Source organism: Nanorana parkeri, unplaced genomic scaffold, assembly GCF_000935625.1.
Source record: "Nanorana parkeri isolate BGI_ZX_2015 unplaced genomic scaffold, ASM93562v1 scaffold988, whole genome shotgun sequence".
NCBI lineage: Eukaryota > Metazoa > Chordata > Amphibia > Anura > Dicroglossidae > Nanorana > Nanorana parkeri.
This window is the reverse complement of record NW_017307256.1, coordinates 406339-433628: the sequence shown is the minus strand read 5'-3', so window position 1 is coordinate 433628 and position 27290 is coordinate 406339. Positions and strand designations below refer to the sequence as shown.

General features: G+C 42.1%; 1 protein-coding gene across 1 annotated transcript; it reads left to right on the top strand.

Moving 5' to 3' along the window:
* Nucleotides 1-649: 649 nt before the first annotated feature.
* WDR5 (WD repeat domain 5) lies at nucleotides 650-22151 on the top strand. Its single transcript, XM_018566925.1, has 14 exons — nucleotides 650-809; nucleotides 5561-5690; nucleotides 7532-7640; nucleotides 8263-8336; nucleotides 8570-8659; nucleotides 10507-10596; nucleotides 11857-11940; nucleotides 12701-12756; nucleotides 14074-14120; nucleotides 14207-14282; nucleotides 14954-14987; nucleotides 17762-17836; nucleotides 19484-19571; nucleotides 20979-22151. Exons 2-14 carry the CDS (start codon nucleotides 5610-5612, stop codon nucleotides 21077-21079), a joined length of 1005 nt encoding a protein of 334 aa, XP_018422427.1. The 5' UTR covers nucleotides 650-809; nucleotides 5561-5609; the 3' UTR covers nucleotides 21080-22151.
* The last annotated feature ends 5139 nt before the right edge of the window (nucleotides 22152-27290 follow it).

The following is a 27290-nucleotide window of genomic DNA, read 5'->3' as shown; positions in this document are numbered from 1 at the left end:
TACAAGTACGGAATCTTTGAACTGATCTAAATTTGTGAGCAGGTCCAAAACACTCCCTGTCACTGTTACAGGAATCTTAAAAAAAAGTGCTAGGTCTTACTTTCAGGGTAGGTCTTATTTTCAGGGGAACAGGGTAGTGTGGGCAATATACCAGCTGGCCAGATCTAATAATAATTAAATATTATCATGCGTGCCAAAGATAATTGCATCGCGGGCCGGTCCTGGCCCGTAGGCCTTGAGTTTGACACATATGCTATATGTAGTCTCAGACACTAGTCAGCACAATGTAACCACGCCTATTATCACCAAAGCAGGCTGCAGGCCTTCTCTGTCCCAAAGTGTGCCTTTTTCTCAAGTTCCAAGCTTTGATGTACGATATATTTCTATGCCACCACAAAATGTCAGTAAATTCCCTGACATTAGGGAGAGATCATCTTTTTTCTCATTGGCCGTACCGAAGAGAAACGCCCCATACTCATTTAGAATGACCGCAGCACCATACACACGGACGTGTATTTGAATATTCCCTCTTCTAGCCAAGACAACCCCGCCCATTAATCGGGTCAGGAGGGGATGACTCATGCGTAGTCTGTTGTTTGCTCTGCGCATGCCTCGTTGCTTCGCTCACCCACGCTAGACTCTGCGCAGGCGCAGGTTGGCATGACGCTGCTGGCGCTGTGAGTCATTGCACATGCGCAGTGGCCGCTCCTCTCTGTGGCCTGGCGCGCTCCCTCCTCGCTTGCAGTGTGCGGCGGATTCAATGAGTGACCGGCGGGGGAGCTGAGAGCGAGGCCCGAGCACTAGGCACAGGTAACCGGTGGGCTCCAATCTCTTTCAGTGGTAGTTGCTCTCGAGCTTTATGTCATATGGTCCTTCAGACTCTCCTTTTCAAGTGTTGGTACCCCGTCTCGCCGTTGTATGGGCCCCTAGCACACTCTGTGGGTTATCGGAACCCCCTTATCCCCTCACAGAGGTCCTTGGGGCCTGTATTCACATGCGGAGGTTCCTGGCTGTCCGTGTACATCTCTGGACATTCTCAGAGTCCCTGTCTGCAAATGCCAGGAGATCCATTATAACTGGGGGATCGCTAGGACTCTGGGGGCCCATCTCTGCAGAGAGAAAGCTTTAGATGTCTGGGGACACATCACTCCAGGCAGATTTCTCTAGGTTCCTGGGACCCTATTCGTGCAGAAATCCTTATAGGCTCCTGGTGCTCCCATCCTTGAAGTGAGATCTTTATAGGGCTCCTGGGGGGCCCATCCCTGCAGTGAGATCTTTATAGGGCTCCTGGGGGGACCCATCCTTGCAGTGAGATCTTTATAGGGCTCCTGGGGGGACCCATCCTTGCAGTGAGATCTTTATAGGGCTCCTGGGGGGACCCATCCTTGCAGTGAGATCTTTATAGGGCTCCTGGGGGGACCCATCCTTGCAGTGAGATCTTTATAGGGCTCCTGGGGGGACCCATCCTTGCAGTGAGATCTTTATAGGGCTCCTGGGGGGACCCATCCTTGCAGTGAGATCTTTATAGGGCTCCTGGGGGGACCCATCCTTGCAGTGAGATCTTTATAGGGCTCCTGGGGGGACCCATCCTTGCAGTGAGATCTTTATAGGGCTCCTGGGGGGACCCATCCTTGCAGTGAGATCTTTATAGGGCTCCTGGGGGGACCCATCCTTGCAGTGAGATCTTTATAGGGCTCCTGGGGGGACCCATCCTTGCAGTGAGATCTTTATAGGGCTCCTGGGGGGACCCATCCTTGCAGTGAGATCTTTATAGGGCTCCTGGGGGGACCCATCCTTGCAGTGAGATCTTTATAGGGCTCCTGGGGGGACCCATCCTTGCAGTGAGATCTTTATAGGGCTCCTGGGGGGACCCATCCTTGCAGTGAGATCTTTATAGGGCTCCTGGGGGGACCCATCCTTGCAGTGAGATCTTTATAGGGCTCCTGGGGGGACCCATCCTTGCAGTGAGATCTTTATAGGGCTCCTGGGGGGACCCATCCTTGCAGTGAGATCTTTATAGGGCTCCTGGGGGGACCCATCCTTGCAGTGAGATCTTTATAGGGCTCCTGGGGGGACCCATCCTTGCAGTGAGATCTTTATAGGGCTCCTGGGGGGACCCATCCTTGCAGTGAGATCTTTATAGGGCTCCTGGGGGGACCCATCCTTGCAGTGAGATCTTTATAGGGCTCCTGGGGGGACCCATCCTTGCAGTGAGATCTTTATAGGGCTCCTGGGGGGACCCATCCTTGCAGTGAGATCTTTATAGGGCTCCTGGGGGGACCCATTCCTGCAGGGAGAGTTCTCTGGTTACTTAAAGGACTATTGCTGCAGGGAGATCTTTATACGTTCCTGGAGAGTAATCCCTGCAGGGGGATCTCTGTAGGTTCCTGCGGGTCCATCCTTGCAGGGAAATATCTCTATAGGCTGCTGTGGCCCCATCCTTGCAGGGAGATATCTGTAGGTTCCTGGGGGGGGCCATTCTTGCAGGGAAATCTCTATAGGTTCCTGGGGACTTATCCCTGCCAGTAGATCACTATAGGTTCCTGAGGACCCATCCCGCAGGGAAAAATATGTATAGGTTTCTGGGGATCCATTCCTGTTAGGAAATCTTTGTAGGTTCCTGAGAACTCATCCCTGCCAGTAGATCTCTGTAGGTTACCAAATGTCCATCCTGCAGGTACAAATCTCTATAGTTTTCCAGGGACCAGTCCCTGCTGGGATTAGCATTGTGGGGGCAATTTCTGCTCAAGTTTTAATAATCTGGAACAATTTCCCACGGCAACCAATCAGCTTCTCTGGGACAGTTTGTTTTGAAAGTTAAAGAGAATCTATTGGTTGCCATTGACAACTGCTCCAGATTATGTCTGCTTCAGTTTTGCTACATTCCCCTCCATTGCTTAAAGCGTTTTAGGAGAGTTCTATAGGCTTAGCAGCCAGTATGTGGGGACGCTCTTCTTTGCTCCATCACCCCACTATGATGGTATCTGGGAATGCTCCTGTGACCCCACACACTCCCATTGCCTCCTTCATCCCGGATGCTTCCATTCGTGGAGCCTCATCCCTCTTTAGAGATCACTATAGACTCAGGAGCTAGTATGTGGTGTGATGCTCCTGTGGCCCTGTGTTGGTATGTGGGGATGTTTTTGTGGCTTTCTGCATACTGCGCTGGTATAGGCATAACTCCCAAGTAGCACAACACCCCCCTCAGCCCTGGTATGTGGGGATGCCCGTCGGTTGGGAATTCTCCATATGTTTATGCATGCTTTTAGCCTGTACACTGCCTGGCCAAAAAGTCACCACCTGGATTTAGCTAAGCAAGTAGGCAAGAGCCTTCCATTGCATAATTACTGATATCATTAATGTTTTATCTGGCAACAAGTTATTTACCCCAAAATGATGCAGTGAATAGCCTCCTTTCTTAAACAACCATGTCAGAAGATATATCCTGTGGTCGTGGAAAAGATGTGACTGTTTTAGAAGGGTCAAATTATTGGCCTGCATCAAGCAAAGAAAACAACTCGGGCAATCACTGAAACTTCTAAAATTTGGGTTATGAACTGTCCAACGCATTATTAAAACCTAGAAGGCTAGTGGTGAACCATCATCCTCATGGAAGGAACGTGTTTGGAAAACAAATCTTGAATGATCGTAGTCGGAGATCACAAACGTTTGGTGACTTAAAATTGTAAAAAATCAGCAGTAAAACTCACGGCTATGTTTAATAGTGAAAGTAAAAGCATTTCCACCAGGCCCAGTGCAAAGAGAACTCAAAGGATTGGGACTAAACAGCTGTGTAGCCTTAAAAGAGAACTATGGGGTAACCTTTTTATCCCATAGCTCTTTGGGTTCATGGGAGGACATATACTAACCTCCTCCCGTGACCCAAAGCTCAGTATATAGCGGGCTATTGCCCGCTATATACTGAGAGCGCTGCACCCGGGACGGAACCCGACAATACTGTCGAGATCCACCCAGTTGGCTGATTGACAGAGGGCTCTGCCTATCTAGAGGCAGAACCAACTGTGCACACCCCCTGTGTCCCCGTCCGCTCCTCCAGTCAGCGCTGGAGTGTGGAGCGGTGACTGACAGTTACTGTTCTATGCAGGAAGATGATCGGGAAGTGAGTGAGCGACGGTATGTGTTCTCTCACTTCCCGATCTATAGAGTCGACGTGTGACAGTTTCGATGTCGCATGTCGGCTCGAACTATGAGGATGAGTGGAAATCTCTCGCCTCATAGTCCTCCTTTAAGAACACCACTCATCAGTGAGGCTAATCGGGGGGAGGAGAGGGAGGCTTCAATTTGCTAGGGAGCATAAAGGTTGGACTCTGGAGTAATGGAAAAAGGGTCACGTGTTCTGATGAATCCAGATTCACCCTGTTCAAAAGTGATGATGGGTGCATCAGGGAAAGAAAAGAGCGGGATGAAATGATGCACCCATCATGGCAGCGCCTACTGTACAAGCCTGTTGGGGCAGTGTTATGATCTGGGGTTGGTTCAGCAATGTTACATGCCCACAAAATGAGGTCAGCTGCCTACCTGAATATATGAATGACCAGGTTTTTCCATCAAATTTGTTTCTTCCCTGATGGCACGGGCATACCCAAGATGACAATGCCAGGATTCATTGGGCTCAAATTATGAAAGAGTGGTTCAGGGAGCATGAGACATAATTTTCACACATAGGCCACCAGAGTCCAGACCTTATCCCCATTGAGAATCTTTGACATGTGCTGGAGAAGACTTTACACATTGGTCTGACTTTCCCATCACTACAAGATCTTGGTGAAAAGTTAATGCAACTGTGCTGGAACTAAATGTTGTGACACTGTATAAACTTATCAAAACGATGCCACAGCGAATGCGTACCATAATTAAAGCCGAAGGTGGTCCAACGAAATATTGGAGTGTGTGACTTCTTTTTATGGCCAGGCAGTATATATGCTGCAGTAATAATAGTGCTTCTTTGAACACATAAAGCATAATACTTGAGGTTCTGATGTAAAACTGGGTATATGCGCTTATATGTTCTTCGTTCAACCTGCAGGCTGAACAAAGAAAAAATAACAGATTCCTCCATCCACGCTGAGCAGCATGGTTGGATGAATCTCCCACTGTAAGCTTTGTATTTTGACAGCGGCTGCTGTCCGAATACCTGAACAGTGCTTGCAGCAAAAGTCAATCTAATGCTCGATTTCTGTTGATGGAATAGGATTCACACGGAGCGAATTTCAACCGATTCTTGCTCTTTGTGTACACTTCTTTAAGCAGAGCAGTCACATGATCATCCATTGGAGGGAGTCCAGCGCACTGTTTACTCCAGTAAAAGTAAGGACTTTACAGCAGTGGGTATCCTCTGTTGCACTAGTGCTTTTTTTAGATCTTACCCATCTGTAGGGTATAGGTCTGCTTTAAACTGGACCCAAAGATAATGATCACTCATTATTAATGTCCAGTTCATTTTATCTGGGGACATAAAGTATTTGGGGAATCCAAGTTATGGTATAGAAAGTACATTGATGTCATTCTAATTCTTTTGATTTCTGTTCTTTTAGCAGCCGGAGGTGACATTACTGCACTTGGTGTGATTTTTGTCTGGCTTATGTACCATGGCGACCGAGGAGAAGAAGCCAGAGACTGAAGCTTCTAAAACGCAATCCACTCCTTCATCCTCCACAAACCAGAGCAAGGTCTGTCAGTCTGTACTTGCATTAAAGTGAACCTGTCACTGAACATGTTTTAATATTCCCCAAGTGTGCTGTATTATTAAAAGGGGTTTAACAAATACATATTTAGGATGCACAGTTGAAGATGCTTCAGATACCTTTAAAAAACACTTCGGTGTCCATTTAAGCAAGACTGGATCCTGTTTCTGTGCACATTTTCAGGGCACTCTTTTGCTGCATGCATCCTTTCAAAGGGGGAGGGGGTCCAGAAATTGCTTCAGTTTGTTCTGTTGAGAAAGGGAGACAATTGCACAATGCTTTCCAGTTTATTAAACACATTTTCAGGTATAGGATGTTAATTAAATGAGCCATATTCTATGAATCTTGCTGCTGTTTATCACTCCAAGGACTAGGACAATTGTAAAAATTGATTATAGTTTTCAGTTTAATAGGGGTAACTACTATATGGCAGAGTTTCTCTTACGCAGTCATTTTCACAGTTTGATGCATTACCAGTGTATTTTCAGACATATTCTTTTAAATAAAACAAGTGGGTATCTCCCAGAACACCCATCGGAACTGTGACACCACACCCCTGAATACAATACATGAAAAACCAAAGCGATAATGGGGCTTTAAAAGTGTCCAATGATGAATGTGGGATAACATGGCTTAGCTTGGTAACAAGACATGATGACTGGTCATAAATATATATAATATAATAAAGATTTTTATTTACATGATCTCAATATACTTAAAAACATTTAATTGGTCTAAAAAGTTACAAACGGTGGATAGTAAATAATTAAATATACCTCCCTGGACTTAGTGTTCTTTTAAATATCAGCTTAAAGAAGCCTAACTTTTGCGTGTGCTGCTTTTTGTTTGCTGTCAGAAATGCAAGCTTTGTGGCTGTCATCCTTAGGCTGGCCATACACCTATAGACTATCTGCAGATGTTCTATGGACAGATGGAAAAAGTGCAACAGATTCCTCCATCAACACTAAATTGTGTGGCTGGAGGAATCTCCCACTGGGCTAAGCTTTAGTATCTTGCTAATCAGCCCCGCTGGCTCTCAAAATACCTGAACAGTGCCTGCATAGAATCAGATTGTTAAGGTATTTTGACAGCCAATGGGGTCGACTAGCAATATACTGAAGCTTGGCCCAGTGGGAGATTCCTCCATCCACACAGTTTAGCGTAGATGGAGGAATCTGTTGCACTTTTTCCATCTGACCACAGAACATCTGCAGATAATCTATAGGTGTATGGCCAGCTTTATTCTTCTGCCACTGGTTAGAGACTTGCTGGCAGCCAGTGAGGTATGAACTTCCCTTCCAGCATTTTAGCACCTTTTTAATGGCTTAGTTAGGCATGAGTGAGCATTTGGCTAAAACTCGGGTAGCCTAACTGCACATGTGCAGTCCACTTTCTTCCACAGCAGCAGCTGAGCTTAGGGTTCTGAAAGTGAGAGAGAGTAGGCTGCGCATGCATGGTTAGCCAAGCAGAGTTCTCCTAGCCAAGTTCTCGTTGCCTGAGGACTGGGGCCACGAATTCATGGAGAGGGGGAGCTCACAGGAGCAGCATTGCTAACGGTAAGCATAATTTTTTTTTAAACCGTGAGGCAGCATTCCAAGATGCATTGTCATATGTAATGGATTTTTATGGGGAAAAAAAAACAACCTTCATAGTATCCATAGATGTGAGATGATTGTCAACCTGTACAGCTCATACATAATTTGCTCTCTGGCAGTCTGGTGATCCATGTTTTTTAAAGAATTGTTTAGAAAAGCAATCTTTAGACAGTTGTCTGATGTGTGTGGGAAGGTTGTATGTACTAATTAATCTCTTTCTCTTCATTTCAGTCAGCTCCAGTGAAACCTAATTATACACTAAAGTTCACGTTAGCTGGGCATACCAAGGCCGTGTCTTCCGTCAAGTTTAGCCCCAACGGAGAGTGGCTGGCCAGCTCATGTAAGAACCTTCATATGCATTATGAAAGCTCAGTTGTACTGCAGCTTTGAGTGTATTGTGCTGAAAGTGAAGATGGGTATCGTAGATGGTTCAGTGATTTAACTTTTGGTTATGTTTTAGAAGTGCCCCATCCTCTCTCCCTGGAAACTCCCCTTTTTTGTAATTCACAGGTCCATTTTTCAGCATAGGGAGCTCCTAATACTGATTCCTTGACTTCTGCCCTAAATTCCAGCTAGGTCCCACTGCTGCCATTCATCAGAGATTCTCAATGGCGTGTATTGTAAGAGCAGAAGGTGAGGCCTTTGTATTACCTGTGTCCAGGGTCTGGACGCTGTCCCCAGGCACAGAGAGAACATTATGAGGATAACGTCTCCTGGGACGTTATCCTCATAATGAAAGGCATGTTCAAGCATTTTGGTTGAATTTTTTTAGTTTACTTATAACCTAGCAGGGTAATTTTCGATTGTTTTAGGTACCTTACTGTATCTCAGACCTGGTGGAACTTGGCTTAAATGTAATATTTGTACCCTTCTCTCACACAAACACTAAAATTACATGTTTGTGTACAAAAATCTACATTTGCATTACAAGATTTATTTAGTAGTAAGTTTTTCTCTTTCAGCTGCTGACAAACTAATCAAAATATGGGGGGCATATGATGGCAAGTTTGAGAAGACCATTTCAGGACATAAGCTGGTAGGTGTCTGACTTCTCCCTGTCTCCCTCCTCATACTGCTTTTTATAAATCTGTCTGGCGTGACCCATTCTCTTGGGAAGGTTTGCCTGGTGTAAATAGTCATATAAATCTGTTTAGTACAATCATTCCTGAAAGGCCACCAATTAGAAGGCCAGCTCCTCCCAGGAGACCACCTAGCTTGTGAATAAATGACAGTTATATTATTAGGTTAACGTCTTTGTGGTTATTTCAGGGTATATCAGATGTTGCCTGGTCTTCCGATTCCAATCTCCTGGTTTCTGCCTCAGATGACAAAACTCTAAAAATCTGGGATGTCAGCTCGGTGAGTTCCTTAAAAGTAGATGTAAACCCTAACTGATTTTTGTTTTTGCTCAAGTACTGTGTATCAAAACATATCCATAAAAAAAAAAAAAAAAAATTTCACTTTTTGTAATCCTTTGCTTTTCAGTGCTTGCTGATCTTTGCATGCCCTTTCTGTCTATGTGCATGCACTCAAACATTGGCTGCGTGTAATTTCTCAGGGCAGTTTTCCTAGTGGTAACAGTGGGCCATCCTTGTGTGTACTTGGAGCTTCCATTGAAAGCCTAGTTAACAATGCAGGGGCACAATTGGAAGGCTGGGACAGAGCATTATCATTCTTAAACAGGTGGCCCGAACAAGGATCTTCATGGCAGGATCACCAGATATTATTGTAGTCAAAGCTGCAGATTAAAACAAAAATGAGATTACTTTTGACAGCTTACAACTCAAGTACTGTGATGGGAGTGCAGCGTGAGTGCACAGAATACCATTGCTGGCTGCCTTTTAATGCTGTGCTGCCACATACGTGGCAACCTTGCCTTAAAAGGTATTAAAGGATACGCAATTTTACTAATTAAATGAATGCAGGCACTAATAGTATTCACTTTTTAGTCTAAACATTATATAAAGTACACAGAATACTTTTTGGTCATGTAAGAAATGCAGTCTTTGTCACTTAAAAGAAATCGCAAAGAACCTTTGCTTTTTTTGTGTGTAATGGACATGCTGTCTCCATTACAGCTGTCATGTGGTAAAACATGTTAAATCAATCTTTAACCTAGTACAGCGCTGCATGACGGAATAAATGTCAGTCAAAGTACCGCAGCGCTGAATACTGAAAAATGGCCTGGATGGGAAGGGGGTTTAACACCGCGGATGTCAACTGGTTAAGAGAAAATGACTAATTTCAGTGTGCTGGACATGGGCCCATGAAAGCATTCATCTGTTATGTATTTATTACTGAAATTATAATTATTTTAGGTTTCGGATGTTCAGATGCCAGTGCCAATACTTTGCATTTTCACGAGAACTACCAGGGTTGCAGCTGGGACCTGGCTCTGGCACTCCACCACTGTCCTGAGATAGATATATATAATGTCTATCTAGGGCAGGGGTGGCAAACTCAAATTCATCGGGGGCCGCATCAGCAGTATGGTTACCCTCAAAGGGCCGGTTGTATAGGACTATGCATCTACTCTTTATTATCATAAATAGTTGCCTCTGCATTCAGTTGCTACTGGTGATAGCGGCCACACCCCCAGTAACCACACCCATTTATCACCCATATTTTTGCTAAAATATAAGAGTCGGGGTCACGTCGGGTAAATAGACTCCAAACATGTCATGCTTTAAAATTGCGCGCACCCGCAAAATCGGAAAAATTGACCATAGGTGACGCTTTAAAAGCTTTTACCGCTCATTCGTTTAGTGTTATCAGTGATTGATAGCCCTACACATATTCTCATCCTGACAGCTGCGGGCGCGGCTTCTCTCCCCCTCACCGCTCCGCCATCCTGACAGCAGGCAGCGCTGTGCGGGCCACATTACAAGGTCCGGCGGGCCGCATTCGGCCCGCGGGCCTTGTGTTTGCCACCCCTGATCTAGGGACTAGATACATACAAATCATACAATAATCATACAATAAAACAGGGATGCACAAATCCCAGGAGCTCCGTATGCTCCTTTAAAAATTATATCTGCCTCCTAACTTTTGAGATTTTTTCTAGTCTATTCTTGGAGCTGGATAAGTATCTGTACTTATACTGAGTACTGTACTTGGTATCTGAACAGCCCTAATTTTGGGTATATTCATATAAGATGTGTGTGCGATTTTTTTTCTTCTCATTAAGTAACTTTCTTTCTTACCAGGGAAAATGTTTGAAGACCCTGAAAGGCCACAGCAACTATGTCTTCTGCTGCAATTTCAACCCACAATCTAACCTCATTGTGTCTGGGTCTGTAAGTATCCTTTTCAAAGTATAGAAGGTACAAGGTAAACCAGTCAGGCATATAAATGTCACATTTAACATGAAGTGGGCACTAACTGTCTGCTAGCTATAACTTCCATTCTGACATTTCTCTAACCTAGCTGCCCTGCTAGCAAAATTCTGTTTGTTGGTATTCTCCTCTTCCAAACAGTCTTGAATCTAAGCATGCAGCCAATGTGTTTCCTGGTTCCAGTGAAACTCTGTAAGCCCCACATTGCCCAGATGCTTTTCTCCTGTACTTTTTTTTTTTTATTAATGGAAGTTAAACAATTTTCAAAGTACAGAGTTATGAAGACAGCATCTTAGTACTGACATTGCAATTACAGATTCAGACATGAACACATTTATTTGTTGGTGTCCTTACAGCTTATTAAAAAAAAATTCTTCATTTCTCCCAAAAAGTAGTGAAATAAGGTGACACTAACTTGAGGAGCTAAATCTTAAAAATGCATTAAAGTACCCAAACTATTCACAAAAATGTATTATGTTTGTATATCACTTGTCTCTAGCTGCTCAAATCATCTCTGAATTGGTACTGACACTTTCCTTGCTTCTGGAGGCTACTTTTGTTCCCCATGGTCCCTGTGTGTGTTGTAAAGTAGACACCACTCCAAGCTCACTCCCTCGATGGACTACAATCTCATGTTTAGTTTACTAATTTGTATTGAGATTGTAGTCCTTCATTGGAGCAAGCTTGGAGCGGTGACTTCACGGGGACCATGGTGAACAAAAGTAGCCACCCTCCAGAAGGAAGGACAGTGTCGGCACCAATTCAGAGATGTTTTGAGGATCTACAGCCGAGTGATACAGAAATAAGATGCATTTTTGGTAATGGAGTACTTTTGAATGTATTTTGAAATGTAACTCCTGAGTTTAGTGTCACTTTAAAAGCAATTGTCTTCTATATATCTTCGTGCCTTTGGTATGTCATAGAGCAAAGAATGCGGGAAGATAGTTTATTGCTTATCCTGCAAAGATATTTTCTCAAATGACCTGGACAGATTTGTTAATACCCCAAAAAAGATTATAAACGATTGTCATTGCAATATTTCAAACTAACTGGAAACTAAATAAACATACTTGATATGAAGGGCAGAGTATTTATAACAAAATATGCATGGTAAAAGTAATGTATAAGGTCTTATAAACATCTGCTGTTTTATCTGTATTGGGCAGATCTAGAATTTTTAATAGCTTGACGTAATACATTATGTTCTTTGTGTTTGTCTAGTTTGATGAAAGTGTCCGGATATGGGATGTGAAGACGGGGAAGTGCCTGAAGACGTTGCCTGCCCACTCTGACCCCGTCTCAGCTGTAAGACATTCTGAGCAGTTTTCTAAAAATCCACACACATAGGTGGAGGGTCTAGGAAAGCCATGAGGCTTCCCAGTCTCCCGCATGTGGTAAAGGAAGATTGCAGAATCTAGGCGGTATTAAATATCAGATATTCTGTAGCTGTTTCTGGAGAGCTGTACACTTTATCCTAGGTGCAGTTTGTAGCGTTTCTGGAGAGATACTCTGCAGGGAAATAATGAAACTATATCTAAACCCAAGTACAAAACTTAAATATATTGCAGTTTACCAGTCCCTAGATGGTTTTGTTTTCTTTACTTGCCTTGTAATCCTGCCAGAAAAACACTTCTTGTCTTAGGGAAACGACACTCCCTCACTGTGCTATATCTATGGAGGAGCAACAATGTAGCCCTAGGAAAAGACTACAGAACACCTCCCTCTCTCTGCTTCATAACCTAAGCCAAGTGTTCTGTAATTCAGAGATTTCTGGGAACAATGCTAATTGACAATTCAGCAGAGAACACAGGGGGTTATCACCTCAAGATCTTTTAGCAGGCCCAAGAGGTTAATTTTTTGACTTTAGAAACACTTTAAAGGAGAAATCCAGATATGAAGGAACACACAAGGTTGCATCAGACAGTGACATTCAGTTGTATCCGTGTACAGGTTGTCATGTTTCCCTATCAGGAGAAATCTGCCAATGGGACTATGAAACAATAGATGGAATGGGCATATGCTGTGACCCTTTATAGTGTGTGACTCCTCCTCTTCTTTTTTGCAGGTGCACTTTAACCGTGACGGTTCCCTCATTGTGTCCAGTAGTTATGATGGACTCTGGTGAGTTGCCTCTTCTCTCTCTCTCTTCCAGAGCAATGACTGATCTAGCTTTGTGTCTCGTGATGTAAAGTAGACGTTCGAACAATAACTTATAGAGCAAGCTGGGAATTGTAGTTCCATTACACCTTTTCCAGGCCTGCAAAGAATAGAACAGTCAGTCTTCTTTAAGGTAATGCAAGGACAGACTGTACAAAGTGCAGTAACCTTTAGAAGTTGATGTTGTGAGATCAATTCCAAAGAGTGTTTTTGATTATGTAAAGTTTACCAATCTACAGGAAGTCAATCTTATTGCATTTGGCATGGTGTTGGTGATGAAGCCCAGTGGTTACATAACATTCAAGCCTAGTTTCAACTCTGAATAGCTTTATATTGTCAGCACACTCTGTGGAATTGTACCCGAATATCTAATTTACTTTTTTAACCCTTATGCTTGGATCTCTTTGTTTATTCAACATGAAATTAGTTTGTGGGTATAACCTGTATAATTTACCTGTTAGAATAAATAAGGAAACGGGGTAATTGCCACTCACAAGCACCCACAATTATATGTACAGCAATATCCTTTATTATACAACAAATGGAAAAGAATAAACACCTTTTACATATTTAAAATGCTAGATCTATAATTACAGCACTTTACTGTGGTGTACCCCCACTCTATACAGCCACATACTAAAGTGCATATTTCATTTATTTTATATCCCAATTGTCCATATTCCACAACGTTAAATCCTTCTAATATCTGCACAGTGCCACAGATAATGGCATGTGGTTTTAATGCAACAGTTCTTGTAAATGGTCTTTAGGTGGTCACGCCACAATGTTTAAAATGTAGACACACAAGTATGTTTGCTATTAAATTGCAGTATTTAAACCTACAGACCATCATTGTATACAGACAGCACAAAGCCCACTGTTTTGAAAGATAGGGTACTTGAATGCGTTTTTAAGAACACCACCTAACTATTAACATGAATGTATCTTATTTGTGTATCACTCGGCTGTAGATCCTCAAATGATCTCTGAATTCATGCCAACACTGTCATTCCTTCTGGAGGGTGGTTACTTTAACTCCTGATGGTCAGATAGAAAAAGTGCAACAGATTCCTCCATCTACGCTAAACTGTGTGGATGGCGGAATCTCTCACTTAGCACAAATGGAGGAATCTGTTGCACTTTTTCCATCTGACCGTAGAAAATCTGCAGATTAATCTATAGGTGTATGGCTAGCTTAAGATGATGATTCTGCATCAGTTTCTCCTTTTTTTTTTTTTTTCTTCAAATTACTAATTTTAATTTTTTTTTCTTGGTATTCAGCCGAATTTGGGATACGGCATCTGGTCAGTGCTTAAAAACGCTCATTGGTAAGAAATTGCTTTAGATGGGGGGGCACTTGAGGGTTTTATGTTCTTATTTATTTTTGCAATACTCACTTTTATTTTTTCACCAGATGATGATAACCCTCCAGTGTCGTTTGTGAAGTTCTCGCCAAATGGCAAATATATCCTAGCGGCCACTTTAGACAAGTAAGTACGACACAGTGTTTTGGAAGTCATTGGTTAGGCAGATAGTGTATTATCATTTTTTTTAAATTGCCTTTTATGTAGTAGAATGTCAAAATTAAAAGTTGAACTATCTGTTGTTGACATTTAGTCGCTTTTTTTTAGATACCTTTTTAATGGTAAATTTGGATACGTTGTGAGAAAACGCCGGTATCTCTTTGATCATGTTAATGTTTGTAGATTCTGTAAGCTGTAAAATCCAATACCCCATGGCAACCAGCAAAAATCAGGTTTGAGGGCCCATTCACACCACATCCAGATCATCTCAAGACCAGAACAGATTTGTTTCCGGATCCAAAATGCATCTTAATGTATCCCTATGCTATTTCTGGCCTCTTTTCATACCAGCGCAGTCCTTTCCAGACCAGAAAAATACTGCATGTCTCATTTTGTCTGGTCTGGAATGCACTGGAGCTGCGGGCAGGTTCACACCATTTTCCGGACCAGATCTGGTCCAGAAAATGGTGTGACCCTACCCTTACTGATGTGTTCTCATTATACTGAAATCTGATAGAGCTTACTACATATTGCATTTTTTGATTTGTGAAACAGACAGTGTTTTTGTTTTAACCGTTTTAAGCTTATATTAACCTTTTGAGGCTTATTATTGTGACCTTTTTATTTTTTCTTCCAAGCACGCTTAAATTATGGGACTACAGCAAAGGGAAGGTAGGTGTCACCAGGATATGTCAGATTGTGTTTAGTTTTGTGTCTTGGGTTTTGGGCCCTGTTGTGTCAATAGCATCTGTTGTGTTGGTAACTCAATATCTTGATGGTATTCCCAACTGTCTGGAGCAGCCCTCAGTGTGGCGGAAAAATGTAGAGGCTGTTATTGTTCCTTTTTCTGATAATCACGTGTGTTCCCCAGGTCGACTTTGATTAGGGGGTAGAATTATGCACCAATTCCTTGGGGGCCCTGCGACCCAGTGTTAATTACGCAACCTTTCTCACCAGGTCTCCTGTTATTAACCATTAATTTGTCAACAGTCTCCTGTGGCGTTGTACACTGTCAGAGAGTTTGTTTATATGTGCTTATATGTGTACCTTTTCATAACTCATTTATTTCCACCCTGTAGCCTGCTCCAGCAGTATGCATTGTTCATAAAGGACCTGTTTATGACCTGAAGCTTTTAATATAAGTTTTAAGGCTAGTTTGGCTAGCCTGTATTTATGGGAGAAGCCCTGCTCTTAACCCCCACCTTGCTTACCTGATGGTCCATCGTCCTGACACCTCTCTATCTCTCTCTATCTCTCTCTATCTCTCTCTATCTCTCTCTATCTCTCTCTCTATCTCTCTCTATATCTCTCTCTATATCTCTCTCTATATCTCTCTCTATCTCTCTCTCTATCTCTCTCTCTATCTCTCTCTCTCTCTCTCTCTCTCTCTATCTCTCTCTCTCTATCTCTCTCTCTCTATCTCTCTCTCTCTATCTCTCTCTCTCTATCTCTCTCTCTCTATCTCTCTCTCTCTATCTCTCTCTCTCTATCTCTCTCTCTCTATCTCTCTCTCTATCTCTCTCTCTCTATCTCTCTCTCTCTATCTCTCTCTCTATCTCTCTCTCTCTATCTCTCTCTCTCTATCTCTCTCTCTCTATCTCTCTCTCTCTATCTCTCTCTATCTCTCTCTCTATCTCTCTCTCTCTCTATCTCTCTCTATCTCTCTCTATCTCTATGCCCCCTTTAGGCATACTGACCATTGTGACCTCGGCACACCTCAGGTCCTCTCTAGCCTTTCCTGGTTTGCTCAGCATTCAGTTTCATATCAGCAGGGCTCCGACTACAACTCTTGTTTGTATGATAAGCAGCCTTGTATAGCAGTAAATGCTGCTCATAGACACACTTTGTTTGGAAAAAGCTATTGCTATATCTCTTGGTTCTGTATGGAACTAATCTGTTATTTGGTGTCACAGACTCCTATTCAGTTAAAGACTATTGCAACATGAAAAATAAATGAGTGATCTCCTGATGCTTTCTAGGATATATTGCATCTATGCTAATGTTTTGCAGGTTTTTTTTTAGTTCTCTACATTTCCCATTCCCCAACTAAGCATGCCTTAGCAAGGTTGTCATGACAGTTCTGTGCTATTCAGCTACCTTGTTTCCAGAGAAGTAGTGGATTTTGTGTCTTGTTTCCAGAGTAGTGGATTTTGGTTAGGGTTGGGATTTTGTTTCTGATTAGACACTTGTGTAGTTTGGGTGACGAAATACAGTGTATAAAGATGTCCACCTGTTTTTTGGAGAGGTTAGGTTTGGATCATCATTCTTTGGTCTGTGTTCTGTAATGCTTGAAACAGAGTTTATAGTACCTGTGATCATTTAGAGTCAGTTATGTTCCGATGTGTGTTTTACGGTCATCCTGTCTGAATTGATTGAATTAACATAAGTACAAGGTGTCTTCAAGCTCATCTCTGTGTCCCTGTGGGGCCTGTTGCAGTCCAAATTTACAAAGCTCCTTAGCATTTCTCAATGTTAAAGCCCCCTTTTTTTTTATTTTTAGTTAGTGTATGAAGTGGATAAAAACCCCTCTTAGGTTTTAGTTTGCAGTCTCGTAGGGGAGATTATTTATTTTTACTTTCTGTCCTGGCACAGTAAGTTTAAGAAAAATGTCTCCATTGTGAATGGAATAGCGTTAGAGAATCATCTGCACAACATACAACGCTTGAACCAAACGAAATATCCGTTGGTGCTCTAAATGACGACACGGATGGCGCCGTGTAACAATCCAAGTAAAGATAGTAGTTACCAGCACTCGCTTGTAATGTGTAAAAAGGATAGCACTTTTACTGATACGTCACATGCGTCAAGAAGCCAACGTCTCGGGGCTGCGCAGGGTCCCTTCATCAGGGCGACACCCCTATTCTTGTTTTGTTTTTTTGTCAGTGACAACCATAATATTTTGGGATTTCCCATCACTGTATGCACTTAGGACAATGGTCATTAGGGCATCTAGAGGGGGTACATTTCCCCATCAGGGAGACAGATGGTGGTACCTTCCTGACGGGTTCTTGCGCCTCATTCCATCAGAAGCTAAGCACAGTAAAAGTTGTTGTGGTGCCTGTTGCCAAGTCTGGGTATTCAGGGCAGGTTTACTCTTAACACAGGGCACCCCAGAGCTTTTACTACCCACTAATGCTCTGGCATTTGCATTGAAAGATAGTGGTGGAGCATAGTGTATTGAATTTTCCTTGACTTGAAGGTTGAGGCCCTGGCTGGGATCCTAGGGGCTTCACAGGCACACAGGGCTTAACTAGAGAACTACTTTAGATGCTTTCAGGAACAGTGTGGTACTGTACCTCAGTTCTGTTAATTTGAGCAAGGTCAGGGTCAATTTGATGGGTTTCTTTAAAAAGAATTTCTGGGAGAATGAAATGTTATATGCTCAACATTTTGTCTGTGTATACTTCTCCATAACATTCTACTCCTAATTGTACGTCTCTTTGCAGTGCCTGAAAACATACACATGTCATAAGAATGAGAAGTATTGCATATTCGCCAACTTCTCTGTCACTGGAGGCAAGGTACGTCATGTTCAGAAGCATTTCCAATTTGGGTGACCGTTGTATAACAATGAATATAAGCAGTATACTGCCTCAGATAATCTGATAGCATAGGGGATAAAAACCTGGGGGGAGATGGTGGTATATTCAAACATCACCAAACTGGGGGAATAAAGTTGTTGTGAGTTCCTTATGAATTCACAGTGGAGAAGAGGACATGCAGATTTATTTTCAGCTATCCTCAACGAGAGGTTTGCTCATATATGGGTAACACTGGAGAACTACGACAATTGGTGTAAAGTGGCCCTGAAAATCTTTTAGAGCCTGTTGATTTGTCCTTCCTGCAGTAAAACATTAATTCAGCTGCGTGAAATTTAGGTAGAACCCCATTCTTTGTTATGTAGATGTCTACAGGTGAAACTCGAATAATTAGAATATCGTGCAAAGTTCATTTATTTCACTAATGCAACTTAAAAGGTGAAACTAATATATGAGATAGACTCATTACATGCAAAGCAAGATAGTTCAAGCCGTGATTTGTCATAATTGTGATGATTATGGCTTACAGCTCATGAAAACCCCAAGAACCCCAAATCCACAACCTCAAAAAAGTAGATTATTACATGCAATCAATAAAACAAGCATTGTACATAGAACAATATCGGACCTCTGATAAGTACAAGCATGCATATGTACTCAGTACTTGGTTTGGGCACTTTTTGCAGCAATTACTGCAATTACTTTTGCTCGATATTCTAATTATTCGAGTTTCACCTGTATGTACTGCGTTGTGTATTTTTCTGGCTCCACCCACCGCATGTTCTGTTACATCTCTTGGCAGGACACTTGGTTTTATAACATTAAAAAGGATTTCAAATTCCATAGTTAAAAACCCAACCCAGAGGTTTTTGTGTAAGATTGGGAAGCAGTTGGAACCATTATCTGTTTTTTATTGCTCTCTGTGTGTCATATGGAGGGATTCTCTTTATTCTGTGGTCACTGACACAGGAAGAGAGTGAGTTTGACAGTTATAAAAACCTGAGAGATTCATATGTGTTGCCACTCTAAAATGTAAAGTGTATCTAAACCCAAGAATACAAATGTATTATATTGCAGTCATTACTGGAGGCTATATGTCCCATTAGACACTTGTCACCAGAAAACATTCCCCTCACATGTCCTATGACAATGCAAACATTATCTTACAGGAATTCTAACCTTGCTACATTCTATGCAAAACGTAAAAATGCACTTGAAGCAGTTAATCATAATTGTGTAAATTAATTTAATCATGATTGATGCCATAAATATATGTGGTGCTGTACACAGTAAGCTTCCCAATAAGTATAAGTAATACATGTAGACAAAAACATTTTTCCAACTACTTGTTACAGAAAAAAACAGATTCGTCAGGAGAATGACCCTGGCCCATGCAGGGTCCAGTCTAAGGGATAAGTTGAGCGGTAAGGGAATTTGTAATGTAAATAGCCCTTTACTGGTACCTGCTCACCTTACACAAGTAAACAAGTGAATGGGGAACTTTAAAAATGAATTCTAAACAGTATACTTGGCGCTTGCACCTTGCCTCCACTGCTTTTTTTTTTTTAATATATACATGATCAGTACATTTACATGTCTACATTATGTACTCTTTTTTTCTGTTTTTAGTGGATTGTATCCGGCTCTGAGGATAACTTGGTGTATATCTGGAACCTTCAGACCAAGGAGGTCGTGCAGAAACTACAGGGACATACAGGTAAGACAGGTCCTTTGGGAACTCTTAATGTATTTTTCATTGACTTGATATTGTCATACTTTTCGTGACAGATTTGTCAATTTGCCTTAAGTGGATAATAATTGACAATGCTTTTTGTTCTAGGAAGTGATTTTACTGCTGAGAAAAGTGGTTAGTCATTTTATAAGTTGGCATTCTTGTGCTTCCACAAGATAAGAAGACATACGCAGTTCATGAATCAAATTCCAAAAGTCAGATGGCCAGTGGTTGGCACACGTGCCTTGCAATGCTGGGGTTGCTTTATACAGCACAGTGTAATATGTCTGAGCTATACAAATGTATAATAGTATTTTGTGTGAGCATGTTAATGCATTAACCCTTTTACTCCCACCGACGTATGGCATACAGCCGAACACAACTGCTAGCATCTGGCCCCATAAGTATGCCATACGTCGGTGGCATTCACCTAAAGCTCATGGTCGCTTTAGCAATCATGAACTTATACCAGAAGGGTCCTCTGTAATTTAATGGCTGATGGCGGCTATCAACAAAAAATCCGGGCGGATGCTTTACATTTCCTGTTTATTCATGACTTCCTGAATGGGTAGAAGCACTCACTATAGAGGCTTCTACGCATTCATAACTGGTTTGAGTATAAATATTTTATTATCTCCAGTTTGTGAATGAATGGGAAGCCTCTGTACTGAGTGCTTTCCATTCATTCAGTGCTGAGGCTGCAGAAAAAGAGAATTTATTTTCTATTTCAGAAGGGAGATGTCAGGGGTCTGCTTAGACCCCTAATATTTACCCAGCCCCTTAAAGCTGGCCACACACCTATAGATAATCTGCAGATTTTCTATGGTCAGGTGGAAAAAGTGCAACAGATTCCTCCATCTACGCTAAACTGTGCGGATGGAGGGATCTCCCACTAACCCAAGCTTCAGTATCTTGCTAGTCGGCCCCGCTGGCTCTCAAAATACCTGAACAATGCCTGCATCCAATCAGATTGTTAAGGTATTTTGACAGCAGGTGGGGCCGACTAGCAAGATACTGAAGCTTGGCCCAGCGGGAGAATACTCCATCCACACAGTTTAGCGTAGATGATGGAATCTGTTGCACTTTTTCTATCTGACCATAGAAAATCTGCACATAATCTATAGGTGCATGGCCAGATTCAGGGGAGTCGCGCTTTAGGATAGGAAGTGTTAGTCAAAAGAAAAATGAATGCAGCCACCATATCTAAGCACTAGTAAGCTGGTATACTGTACTGTATATTACAGTTCTTTTTGCAGTGTGAAGAATGTGCCAATTATATATAAAGGAATATAATCTGTCAGTCCTTCCGTTGAATTTGCTTTCCGAAAAAGTCTAATTTCTTCCATTATATAACAGTTTTTGTCTTTTTGCTGTTTTCTTTCTCCTCCTCAGATGTCGTCATTTCAACAGCCTGTCACCCTACAGAAAACATCATTGCTTCAGCTGCACTAGAGAACGACAAGACCATTAAATTGTGGAAGAGCGATTGCTAAATCCCCCTCATTAGACTATATCCTCCAGAGGCCTCTAAACCCCCTGGGACACAATCCTGTAAAGTGTGAATCAGGAGTCTGAAACGTATTGATTGTGAAATTTAGAACAAAGAAGGAATATCTCACAGCCTCTAATGTATTATTTTCCAATCAGCGTTCTAACTTGCCAGCAACATTTCATCCGCCGTCTCCATGCCAACACACACCAAAGTTTGCTTGTTCTGTCCACTCTTAACTTACATTCTTTTGGTCCAAAGATGTCGACAAGCAGCGAATGAGCTTGCAGTATCAGGTTTTTCTGCTCCTGTCCCTCACTTTTGCTATTTTTTTTTAATTATTATTTTAAATGATTGTATCCCTCATTTGGACAAGTAATTTGATCGATTTTAATTAAAACAGTTCCGATAGCTGTCAGATCTTTAACCTGCACTTACTGGGGGATTGGATGCGCTCACAGATCTTGTCGTTTTACAAATTTTGCAAAAGAGGCTTTAACCCATGAATTTCTTTTCCAGTCAAATTCAGTTCAGCTGTTGTGACCAAATGAGGTTGCTGGTATCACAGTTGAGTCTTCTCGCCAGGCAAACCTGTGGTTTCTGTAGGTGTATAGTTAAGTGTTTTGTTGCTATGTGTTATTACTACAGAGCCAATTCTGCAGCCTTTCAGTGGAGCAGTGTGCACAGACTGCTCCACATGACCCCTCAGCTGCCACCAGCTTTTGGCACTGGAGGGGAGATCGCGTCTCCTGTGTGTTGATTTTATTGCCCATCCCCCCTTGTTTTTTTTTTTTTTATTCCATCTTTTTTTTTTTCTTCTGCTGGGTTATTTAAGGGTGGGAATGGAAGGGTGAAACATTACAGATTTTGTTGTAAAAAAAAAAATAAAATAAAAAAAATTTCAGTGTAAAAAGCAGCGCTGTTTTGTATTTTGGAAATTCATAGTATTGTATTGCTTATGGCATGAGTCTGTATTCAGATTTTGTTTTTTATATTTTTGTCAAATTTTTTTTTTTTTTTCTTTCTGACAACATACAGATCCATAAGCTGTAATAAAGAGGTGGGTTTTTACGTGATGTTTTGTCTGTGTGAAATTTTGTTCAGCATGTGCTTATTAATGGCAACACCACTTTAATTCAGTTACGGGGTAAAAAAAATTAAATCACATTATGTGTATTAAACTTAATTTATAGATACATTTTATAGATATATTTTTTGTAATTTATTAATAATTGTATTGTAAGCACATGGCACTTGAATAGCTTCAGCCAAATAATGACACCTGCCAGTGGTAAGATTCTGCAGACAGCAGCTAAATGTAAATATAGCAGGTAGTGATCTGGTGTAATAGCCAGCCTGATATTGACCATTTCAAATTGCAATAGCAGACTGGCTATTGCACCCGCTTGCTGTGCCCTCCTCTCAGTGTGGAGGTGGGAACTAAGGGATCCAACCAACTAATCCATATTGAGAATAGTTGACAACTATTCTCTATCGATTAGTTGGTTGCAGTCCTATTAACCACTTGCCGTCCGCCTGTTGTAAAAAGACGGTCGGCACTGCAGCATTGGCGGGTTGCCGTTTCCAGACGGCATTTTTTTTCTGCTCGCGCGCGCCCCCTAGTGCAAAAAAAAAAATGTATATATAAAAAAAAAATGTCACATATTAAAAAAAAACCAAAATGTTTAACTCCCCCCCACCCCCACGTTAAATATAAACGTAAATACGCGTCCGGTGAACCAGCATGCAAAAACGACAATTGCGCTACACGCGTTACATATCGCCGCGAACGTCGCAGTGAAAGCAATCATTTTAGGGCCATCAATCACTGATAACACTAAACTGATGAGCGGTAAAAGCTTTTAAAGCTTCGCCTATGGCCAATTTTGGGTATTATCGTTTTTTGAGGTTTCAAAAATTTTAAGGCTTGACGTGTTTGTCTTTTTACCCGACGTGACCCCATCTTTTATATTTTACCAAAAAAATGGGTAATGTTTTATCATTTAATATAGGGGAAACATAATTTTTTTTTAAAATTTCGGTAATTTTTCCTTAATATAGTAAAAAATAAAAACCCCAGTGGTGATTAAATACCACCAAAAGAAAGCTCTATCTGTCCCCAAAAACGGGTATAAAATTCATTTCAGTACAGCGTTGCATGACGGAATAAATGTCAGTCAAAGTACCGCAGCGCTGAATACTGAAAAATGGCCTGGATGGGAAGGGGGTTTAACACCGCGGATGTCAACTGGTTAAACTATCAATATGTTGTATAGGAGCATTGGTCTGTGTTTTAGGCACATGGAACCTGGGGGAGGTGTTCAAGACGAGCAGAGGAAGGACTTTGTTAGTGCTGTGAAACTCCTTTACGGCCCAATGAGCTGATTTGGCAGTTTAGCTGGAGTTAACTTTGACGTGTAACTGTGGCCAGGCTATGGAGCTTCAAACATTTATAACAATTTATAAACCATGCATGAGCTCTGAAAGGCCTCACTGTGGAGTAATTTATCCTCTCAGCAGAACCACTACATTTTTGCTCCGATATCCAGTGTGACCTCCTTCCATGTAGAAGGCCTTCAGTCTAGCAGGCAGTTACTAAGCCAATCCTGTCACATGATGGATTCAACACCAGGTGGGTATCAAGGATAGACAAAATGACAGCGTCTTTTTAAGATTATTCAAAATGCATTTAAATCAGCCATAATAGATGTACTGGGTTCAGTAACCTGCCATGCAGTGTGACATGGATCAATGTTGTTCACTTCACCTCCCATTGGTCATGTTATGGTTGATTGGCGTGTTTGACAGCACCTCTGTTTTTCTTCTAGCTTGTCTGCCTCAAAACGCAAGGAGGATTGCTCTGCCCTTTTGCATGAGTATTCTGCTTCTCTAAGTGAGCCCTCATTGACCCCTCTGGGGTGGCTGTTTCCATCTGTCTCATAGTCTCTCTCATGAAGAGATTCAAGTCTCAACCCTCTTAGCTAGTGTTAAATGTGTATTGCAGGGGTAGTAAGTTCCCTGCTTCCTCCTCCAGTGAGGCCTCTTCCTTAGATGTGACTGCAAATTTTGAAGCTTTGCAGCCACCAGAGGTGTATGGCCAAAGATGGCAATCTCTGCCATCTTTGGATTAGAAGGTGTCCCAATGGGCTTCTTCAAGAACACTCTGAGCAGTGAAAAGTGGTCTTCACTCATTTAGAGCCTGGGATCTTACAGGCCCAAGTGCTCTATGTTCTTTTCCATCATCCTTTATTTGACCAATTAACATTAAAGGAACGGAAGAACTTGGATCAGGCGTTTGCTATCCCCAAACGTTTTTTTCCTGCAATGCAGGATAATATGAAGCTGCTCACCAGGGCTGTCTCTTTATTTTTTTAAATGGTCCATGTCCCATCGTGGACCTCAGTGTCTCGCCTCCACAAGGCTACTACTATTCCTGTTGACGATGCCCCCTCCTTGAAAAGAGAATTCAACCTTTTATTTACTTTCTATTGGGGTCTGCCCTCCAAGCAGTCCTGATTATTGGCTTTGTCTCATTCTATTGGATCTAAAAATCAACTAGGATTTAACAGCGGTGAGCGCAGATCACATGGCTAATGTATAATGCAGCATTGGACTCTAGTCATTTCCTGTCCCTTATTAGACTCATGTCTGCAAATATAAGGAGGGCATTTGGCTTAAACACTGGTCAGCAGATCAGTCTTCTAATGTACTTAAGGCGAGACTGCCTGTTTGTAGAAGGTCATCAAGTGAATTTCCAATCAGCTATACAAGTAAGAGCACTCCTCTTCCCCAGAATCTGAAGTGTAAGGCTCAGGGATGGAAACTCTGCCTCCTCTTCTCCCAAGCATTCTTTGTTCTCTTAGGACTGCTACCCCTCCTCATTTGTTGTCTTCAGAATTTCCCTGCAACTTCTTGTTCCCTGCAGATATCAAGCAGACCCTTTTAAAAATTACTAGCCCAGGAGGTCATTGCTTTGACTCCCCCTTCAGAGAGGTTTCCTGGCTTTTACCCAAACAGTTCATTTTTCAAGTTAATAGGAGTCCCTCCCCCCCCCCACCCTATCTTGCAGCACAAGGTCCTTGAATGCCTTTGGTCTCACAAAGCCTCCCTATTGTCAGTTACCTGGACAATGCTCTCCTGAGGGAATCGTCATTGTGGGTATGGATGAGCCACTCTGTCTGGGTTTGATTTGCGGGAGGGATGTCGGGTTCTTCTAATCCTGCTTGAAATTCACAACCTGCACTTAGCAGCGAACCACATTGAAGTCTATAGCGGGTGACTTTTGATACTAAATTCTGGCCAAGGTTAATAGACAAGCTATTGTAAGAAAAAAAGAGCATGTGGCCACTGCCGTTGGGGACATTTACCAAAGCAAAACAACATTTTTAAGAACTTCAGCAGAGAAAGGGTCCTTTTTATTGTGACTTTGAGGGCGACCTGGGAAAAACGCAATCTTGGGGGATGCCTTTAAGCTTCAAAAGGTGCCAAAATGCAGCACCTATAATGAATGATGAAAAGAACCCCAACTCCCCAGAGCCTGTCCTCATACCATAATCACAGAAGTACTTATTGATGGCATACTGGGGCTGGTGCAGCCTCTGCAATATGGCCAACATTGAATTCCAGCATGTGGGAGAGTTACAGATAAGGTGGCTGGCAGGAAGCTTTTGTTGGCACTGCATTTCTGCCAGGCAAACACTGGTTGGGTATAACCGTCCAAAGTGACCACACTCCTGGAAGTCAAGATATGTCATGATGAAATGCTGCACCACCAGGTTGAGCGCATATGCCGGGAAAGGTACATGTGTGAATTTTCCCTGCAGGTTACTGGCGATGTCCCAGGTGACCTGGCCTGATTGAAGATGATATGGTATCAGCTGCTCTGGCCCAGTATAGCTCCTGTGTCCCAGACATGGGAGCTGTAACAGCATGGCTGCATTTAGCCTGGGCCATTGCATATGCTCTGGCGTAGGTTTAGTGTTTAGCCCTGTTAGCCTCCTTCTTGGTTGCAGACTTTAACCCCTTCTGGACTGATGGTGGGATTATTCCGTCATGTTCTTTTGAGTGAGCGACGCTATGTGTTCGCTCACTTCCCGATCTACTGAGCCGACCTGTGACAGTTTCATTATCACAGGTCGGCTCAGATTATGAGGCTGAGTGAAAATCACTTGCCTCATAATTCTCCTTTAAAGACCGGTAATGAAAAAATCACATGCCGTAAAATTATGTGGAGGGACCAGCGCTCATTGAGTTCATGCTGTTGCAGGGTCCCTCAGTGTCTGAGGCAGATCCTCAACAGCAAATTAGGGGTCCCAGCTCCGTGATCACGATAGGTAATCACCGTGATCACAGAGCTGTTACAGCCACTGAGTCGGCTTGCAGCTCACTGTGTTCTGGAGCTACAAGTCGGATCAGTTACAAAAGTGGTACAAAGTATCTCCTCAGAATACTTAGTATCCAATGCCCCTAGAAAAAAATAAATAACTTTAAAAAATGAACTCTTCAGTGCCCTCATTTAGAAAAAAAGGAAACTTTTTTTATCCCAACCATAATTTGCAAATACATTAGTTCCAAATCAGCCAATGTGATTTGTCTGGATTTGTTTTCTCATTAGGTCTACCTATGATGCCAATTACAGGCCTCTCTGATCTTTTTAAGTGGGAGAACTTGCACAATTGGTGGCATTCTAAAAATGTTCCACACTAAAATTGTATTTCACTGCTCCAACAAGTCTCAGCCATACAATATACCCGATAAATCAGGACAAATAAAATAATTTATTATGAAGTACTTTCTGTCAGCTGCACTAATTATGTACTTATTATTATTGCCAAAATTCTGCAAAACTTGTTTCTTTGTATTTTATATTTTTTTAATAAAAACAAATAAGAATTTTATATATTCATATGTCACATTAAATTAAAGCCCATTTTATCCTTTAATATGTGTAGGTGCAATAAATGAGGAAGATGGTAATTCTGGTTGTACAAACACATGGCAAAATTACTCCGGTCCCCAAGAGCAAAATGTTTTTCTTAAGCTGTGCCACTAAGGGGTTAATGGCATGACAGTACAAATCCAGGTTGTGAAAGATAGGGGTATGTCCGAGTCTGTGATTGCAACTATGTTGAAGGTGCGTAAATCCACTTCTTGTAAAGGTGCCCATACACTGCACGATTCTCGTACGATCCCGCGATCGTATGAGAATCGTGCAG